The sequence below is a fragment of the Centroberyx gerrardi genome, chromosome 10, assembly GCF_048128805.1.
Source record: "Centroberyx gerrardi isolate f3 chromosome 10, fCenGer3.hap1.cur.20231027, whole genome shotgun sequence".
In the NCBI taxonomy this organism is placed as follows: domain Eukaryota; kingdom Metazoa; phylum Chordata; class Actinopteri; order Beryciformes; family Berycidae; genus Centroberyx; species Centroberyx gerrardi.
In genome coordinates, this window is record NC_136006.1 from 1,643,022 (window position 1) to 1,650,661 (window position 7,640).

General features: G+C 41.8%; 1 protein-coding gene across 1 annotated transcript; it reads left to right on the plus strand.

Moving 5' to 3' along the window:
- The first annotated feature begins 1,134 nt into the window (after window positions 1-1,134).
- Window positions 1,135-2,520, plus strand: LOC139931495 (trace amine-associated receptor 13c-like). The gene is made up of 2 exons (XM_071925018.2): window positions 1,135-1,410; window positions 1,701-2,520. Exons 1-2 carry the CDS (start codon window positions 1,235-1,237, stop codon window positions 2,518-2,520), a joined length of 996 nt encoding a protein of 331 aa, XP_071781119.2. The 5' UTR covers window positions 1,135-1,234.
- Window positions 2,521-7,640: the final 5,120 nt, after the last annotated feature.

The following is a 7,640-nucleotide window of genomic DNA, read 5'->3' on the forward strand; positions in this document are numbered from 1 at the left end:
AGTTGAAAGTTTCAAACAATGTCTTAAAACTCATTTTTTTGCTGAGGCCTTTATGTGGACTGTTGTATGATTTTACTGATGATTTTAATTTATTGTGGCGTCCCTGTGTTAAGTGACTCAGCATTTGCAAGTTTGTGTTGGCCATTGACAATCCAGTCATTCAGACTTCTTTGTAAGTCAGTGTTCTCAGGTAGTTAAGCTGTCACCCCTTCACAGCCTACCTGACTGCTGATGCATGTCTTCCATTGCTGAACTCCTGTAATTGTGACTTAATACTGGTCTACTCATAATTCTTGTGAGCCCATATATATCTCAAATTCAAGCAAGCTTGGGATTCTGTCCTAGCCTGATATTCAGACTGAATGGACATTTCGTTCCCACCCCATTATTCAGCCTGAGATTGCCTCCATGTTAGCTGTTTTCTGTGTGTGTGGGGGGGTCGATTTTCCCCTGACCAATCACTAGTGACTGACGTATCCGGCCGCTCTGACGTTATTTTCAGTTACACTGATGCTGGGCGTATTTACCAACTTTACAAAGAAAGTTGGTCGTTTTTGACATAAATAGCGTCTTTGCAAAGACAATATGTTGGTGATAAGGGGTGATTTCAACAAACATTATTCTGCCGAAACGCCAATGAAAAACCGTTGCCCACAATGGCGCTGATTGGCCTGATCATTTTTCCAAGCTAGAACACGCCATTGAATAGAGCAACACCAGATTCTCTGAATCGCTCGACCAAATCTGAAGAGTGGGCGGGTCGCGACTCAGGAGTCTGGAACCAAGCTAATTCTGTCCATCAGATGAGGCCTCTTGATACTCTCTGACATCTGGAGCACCATTCTTTAATTCTCATTGACATCAATCCTAAATTTGATTGATATCATACACCATCTGTAACTACTCACACTACAGTGTTCTCCTCCTTCCACACAAACCTTAACTGGCCCTGGCATATCAATGTTGAAGGTACTGTAACAGAAACACCTAAGCTACATTACCACCATGAATGCTGAAATTGCAGAAGGGAAAGCAGAGAGGTGATGAAGTGATGTGAAAAAGAGAGAGAGAGAAGAGAGTGATGAAGATGGAGATGAGAGGATGATGTAGAAAGTGAGAGCAAGAGGAAGGAAGGGAGGGGAGGGAGAAAAGACATAAATCAGCTGTAAGATAGAGAGCTTTGGTCAGAAAGCTGCCAGACCTCAGCAGCTTCTCCTCTCCTCCTCTCTCTCTGATGATGGAGACCCTGGAAGGAGGTGAACTCTGCTTTCCACAGCTCCTCAACACTTCCTGCAGGAAGCAGATGCGTCCTCACTCTGAGGCCATGCTCCTCTACATTCTGCTGTCCTCCATCTCTCTGCTCACTGTGGCTCTCAACCTGCTGGCGATCATCTCCATTTCCCACTTCAGGTAGCGATATACTTCTCATTATAGACTAAAATATTTTTATATTACTAAATATTAACACTTATACTTTTAAGAAGAGATGGTTTTGGGCTAATTCGTAGATGTGATGTCACACTTAGGCCTTTAATGAATACATTCTGGAATTTTAATAATGCTTATGATCATTAATAACGCTTTACATCTGTTACATCCTGCATTAAACATACTACTACTTCTACTATTATTACTAATACAACTAATGGTAACACTATTTTTGAGACTGCCATTACTACTTTCAATGAAACTCATTCCAGGCAGCTCCACACCCCCACCAACCTCCTCCTCCTCTCCCTGGCTGTCTCAGACTTCCTTGTGGGCCTCCTGCTGATGCCGGTTGAAATCCTCCTCATAGGGGCCTGCTGGTTTCTGGGGGACTTCATGTGTGCTCTCTTTCACTATGCTTCCTTTATTGTTACCTCTGCCTCTGTAGGAAACATGGTGCTCATATCAGTCGACCGCTATGTGGCTATTTGTGACCCTCTGCGTTACCCCACCAAAATCACTCAGGGAAGAGTTAAAATCTGTGTTTGTCTGTGTTGGATCTTTTCTGCTCTCTACAACTGTTTGATACTCAGGGATTTCCTGAGACAACCAAACAGGTATAATTTCTGCTATGGAGAGTGTGTGGTTGTCATTAACTACATCACAGGAGCTGTTGACCTTGTTGTGACCTTTATTGGTCCCATTACTGTCATCATAGTTCTGTATATGAGAGTATTTGTGGTGGCTGTGTCTCAGGCTCGTGCCATGCGATCCCACACTGTGGCTGTCACACTCCAGCGTTCAGTGACTGTAACTGCTAAGAAATCTGAGATGAAAGCAGCCAGGACTCTTGGTATTGTCATAGTTGTTTTTCTAATATGTTTCTGTCCGTATTACTATCCCTCTCTTGCAGGCCAGGATACCTCAAGTGGTGCTTCATATTCAGCCTTTGGGGCCTGGCTGCTTTATTGTAATTCCTGTCTAAATCCTGTGATCTATGCCTTTTTCTATCCCTGGTTTAGAAAAGCTATTAAACTGATTGTTACACTTCAGATACTGCAGCCTGACTCCTGTGAGGCCAACATACTGTAGAGAGAGGCTGTAGAGTGATTTAAATTTGTTGACTCAATAAAGGCAACAAAATAAATTTGGACACCTGTGCATTTGGTGTCAATACAACAATCCCTCTACAACCACCATCAGTCCAAAGTTCAAAAGTTAAACAAATCATTCATTCTTTCATCCTAGGCTGGTTAAGACACCACCATCATTTTACCAAGAACGGGAATTTTTCTATTACCAGATTTCTTGATTTTAGTCTGACAAAAAGTGAAGGTATTTATTTGGTAAAATAATCACTGAAAGTCAATTTGATGTGACAAAAGTCCTCAATGTACCTGGGTGCAATGTACTCTGCTTGATGCACTACGTGCTTGCCCTCTGGACATGTTTAATTGATTTTTTTCTCTCCCTCTTTCTCTCTGCAATATTGTTCAGACAGGAATGAGTGCTCCAGTGTCTTACTTCACATGACCAGAGGTTACCCTTAAATTGTATCTTAGGTAAGACAGACCCAGGGCTAACATATACACAGACACTGAGAATAAAGGCAATGATTTTAATATGCAATGTAAATTTAAAAACAGGTTAAAAGAGACTAAAATCTACAACACAGCATAGTTAATATGGACAAACAACCAAAGAGATCTTTCTCTTACGAGTTCCTCAAATAGAAAAAGTTCCCCTGGCGCTGCTGTTCAATAGCCACCATCTCATCAGTGTCCCGGTGGCCTATTATATTAAAGTCCGTCCTCAGGCCAGTGGCGTGGTGACTAGAGGTGTACAGAGACGTCATTATCTGTATCTGTATCTGTTCAACCAACAAAATTATCTGTCTCTGTATCTGTATTCGGATAGAAGACCGGAAGTGGGCATGGTTTATACCGGAAGTCACGTTAAATCGGGCAAATGTTGTATTTTCTAACCTAATATTCATTGGCAATGCAATTTTTGTGCCTTCAAAGCATCAAATTGATTTAATATTGGCATATAATTAATTATGAAATATATTTCCACATCCTCATACTTTTTTTTAACTAAATTCCATGAAACCTATGGCTGATACATACAGCATGTTACATCCTAAACAGATGAATATTGACTGAAATACAAGGTAAAACATCGTTTTTTTCAGTATTTCGACTGGGTTTTTTAAATGGAGGAAATTAACACATACAGCTAAAAACTACAAGTCCTAAGCTTCATTTTGATGTATAGGTTGCGGAGGTTTGAAAGAAATCCAGCTGCCACGCCAGGCTTTTGTCTCGCTAGTAGAGGTCTGCAACCCGACGGGACCCGAGACTGTATGTCGGGTATTGGCCGGGTCGGGCTTGGTTTTTAAATGAATAATTCGGCTCGGGTCGGGCTCGGTTTTTTTCAGAATAATAACGAGCAACTTCAAGTAGAAGAAATATCTGTTTCCATCACATTATTTGTGCTTTCCCGAATAACGTATTCGGATTCGGGTACATCCCTAGTGGTGACTGTAGCTTTCTGGTCTCGTTCAGGTGGGACTGCAGCTCATCTCCATCAGCAGCTCGGTGCTAGAGCAACAGTAGCAATTACTGACTTGAAAACAGTACTCAACGTGCACACACACATACACGGAACTGAGGAAGAATTACTTCCCTTTATGGAAGCGCTTGTGTTGAGAATTCTCCAAGTTCTACAGCCAGTATGGCAATTATATAGTTAATGGTTATGTTAGTTCTGTACATCATTAGCGTAGGTTAAGTACCTGCTGCCTCACGCAGCAGTCAGATGCACCGCATCTGATCACTCATCATTCCAGCGGTTGGTTGTACAGGAGTCAGAGATGATAAAAAAATACGATTGTTACTGTACATCAACTGATTTTTCACCAGTATCTTGTCTATCTGATGACTGTGCTCTTTAATTGGAGATCTATAGTGATCAATACTATCTAGTCAGTATTTCATCATTCACAGGTCATTCCAGAACAGGTTGAGAGCGTTATATCAAAGCAAGTGGGTGCCGGATCAGCATCTTGTGTGGAGGCTGTCGTCACGTTGACTTCAGTTGCTAGTTGAGAGCGTTATGTCATTCCTCCGGTCTCTGCGGTCGGTTGTAGCCTAGTTGAGTGGTGCCCCTGTTCGGTGTGGTCAGGTTCAGTCATTCGGATCAGGCTAGAAGTAATCCCTGTTGTGTCCTGTGGCTTGCCTGATTCTGCCAGAGTGCGCCCGTACTCTGCAGGTGAGTCCGCTTTTCTTGATTAGCTGGTCTCTGTCCGTGGATTGGGCACGGAGCAGCCTTGTGTGAGACCTTGTCCACACTAAGCCGGGTAAATTTGAAAACGCATCTTTATTTAGTTTATTTCAGATTTGGCCTTCCATCCACAGTAAAACAGCATTTTCGACCACCGAAAACCGAGCTTTCTGAAAACGATCTCCGAAGTGGAAAAATTTGAAAATGCCCATTTCGTGTTGTAGTGTGGATGGGGAAGACGGAGCTTTTCCAAAACGCTGACGTGGGATTGTCATGTGATCTCACTCAGGCAGTAGTCAAACAGTCTATATTCTCCGTGGCTTTGGTGTTGTAGTCATTTGTTACTTTCAAAAGCAGCTCAACTTCGTCGTCTGTCCAGACAAAGAAGTCTGGCTTGCTTTTGTCCGTCTTTTGTCGTGATTTGGACATCTTGTTGGTGCTTAAGGCCCTGCTACTGCAGCCATGACAACACTTCCGTAAACAGTGGTAGCCATGATGGTAATGACATATAGGTCATGGGTCGGAGGCTTGCGCATGCCCAATAAGGTAGATTTCACCGTCTTCCTATATTTTTTGCATATTAATGTGGACGGGAAACTTTTAGAAAATGGCATGGAAACGCTAGTGTAGACGGAAACGCAAATGACACGAAAACGCTGTTTTCAAATTTACCCGGCTTAGTGTGGACAAGGCATGAGGTGCAGCTATCCTTAATTGCCAATCAGCAATTTCAGTCTGTGAGTAGTCTCAAAAACAAAAAGCACAACATGCAAAAAACAAAAACAATAACCCAAGAAAACAGGAATAGCCAAAACAAGCAATAGAGTAGGGCTAAAGAGTAACCCAAAAATACTTGAATGTGGCACAGCAATCAAAATTTACACAGCAATCAAAACATGCACAGCACTAATATATCGCTACAAATTATAATAGCATACCCACAGAATCAGCTCTCAAGCCTCATAGTGTCATTCTTTTTTTATTTTTTTTTAAACTTGCCTGGAGCGTGTCAGACATTTGGGACTCTCTCGTCTGTTAATTGGTTTGTTTTTTCCGCTGGTTACGTTACTTATATTGTATGTAAGGGTTATGCTTTTTTTCTTTGTGTGTGTCAATTGTACTGATTGTAATTATTTAGAATTTATCTGCAGGATTGAGGGAAAAAGTAAAAAAAAAACAGAATTAAAAAGACAGACAGAAGAATACAGAAGAAAACACAATGACACTGGTTATTGTTTGTCACACACGGATACAATCAGATACAAGGTGTGCAATTTAATGAATAAACATTAAATTAATCTGTGGAAACCATGGTCTCAGACATCTAGAATATAAGTAAGTAAGTAAAAGTTTATTTAGTATAGCACCTTTCACAGAGCAAGGTCACAAAGTGCTTCACAAGAGTAAAATTGTTAAAAATAAAAATAAGACCATAAATACAGTAAAAAGAAACGAACAATAAAACATAACACACAAAATACAAACACTAGACAGCACGAGGCGAGACAAAGGCCAGTTTGAATAAATGAGTCTTCAGCTGCTTTTTAAAGGCATCAACAGAGACCTCAGATCGTACGTCTGTAGGAAGAGCGCTCCACTTCAAAACCACGATCACCTTTTGTTTTCAGTCAGGCGTGAGGGACAGCTGGTAAGCCCTGGTCAGAGGACCTAAGTGACCTACTGGTGGTATAAGGATGGAGCAGGTCAGAAATGTACACCGGTGCCTGACCATGCAGGGCTCTATATGTGAAAACAAGAACCTTAAAATGAATCCTGAACTTGATGGGAAGCCAATGTAAGGAAGCTAAGATGGGTGTGATGTGAGACGTCCTGCTGGACCTGGTCAGCAGCCTTGCAGCAGCGTTCTGGACCATCTGGAGACGGTCCAGAGACGACTTGCTGAGGCAGGTGAAAAGGGAATTGCAGTAGTCTAGACGGGATCATATAAAAGTGTGAATGATCATCTCTAGCTCGGGTTGTGATACAACTGACCTGAGTTTGGCAATGTTCCTTAAATGGAAGAGGCATGTACGGGTCAATGATTTGATATGCTGATCAAAGTACATCGACTGATCAAATATAACACAGAGATTTCTAAGATTAGACTGTACAGCTGAAGAAAGGGACCCAATACACTGAGCAACCTTGGAAGCTATGCTATCTGAAGCAATGATAAGGACCTCAGTCTTATCTGCGTTCAGCTGTAAAAAGTTGTTCACCATCCAGTCCTTAATGGCAGTCAGACAATCGTGCAAAACAATCAGTTTGTCAGTCTCATCAGGCTTAAAAGAGACATACAGCTGGATATCATCAGCATAACAGTGATATGAGATACCTTTAAATTTGCTGATAATATGACCTAAGGGAAGCTAATGTCAGTCAAATTGATTCAGCCAATGACCAAATAACACTATGATCAGTCCCGCCCTCTCGCATGCTTCCCACTTGCCATCTTTTCTCCTGTGGATACAGACTGAACGAGACCACTGACAAACAGATATTCATATGAAGTCCATAAACCAACTTAATTCCTGACATATCAAGACAAATCAAGCCTACAAAACTTATGCAACAAAACTCAGCTCCCTCATGCTGCTGCTGAGAGGCACACATACGTATCAATTTGCACAACTTGGTCATGTGTTTTTTGATTCATAGATGGTGAGCTCAAACTGACGACCCTTTGAGTGAGTTGATTTTATTTCATGTCAGTTCACTCCGAAGTGGTAGGACACTCTCTTCTACACACACACACACCAACATTTGGTGCACTACCTGTGTCACTGGACTCTTCTACACACACACACGCATACGCTAAATTATAATGGACTCTCCCCCTAAACATACTCACCTCAAATCATCGGTGCATTACGTATGCCACTGGACTCTACCCCTAAACATACAAAACATACATACACGCAACACTT

Coding starts and splice junctions, on each gene's coding strand:
- LOC139931495 (XM_071925018.2), top strand. CDS start 1,235: ATGATGGAGACCCTGGAAGGAGGTGAACTCTGCTTTCCACAGCTCCTC. Junction 1,411..1,700: donor ATCTCCATTTCCCACTTCAG/GTAGCGATATAC, acceptor AACTCATTCCAG/GCAGCTCCACACCCCCACCA.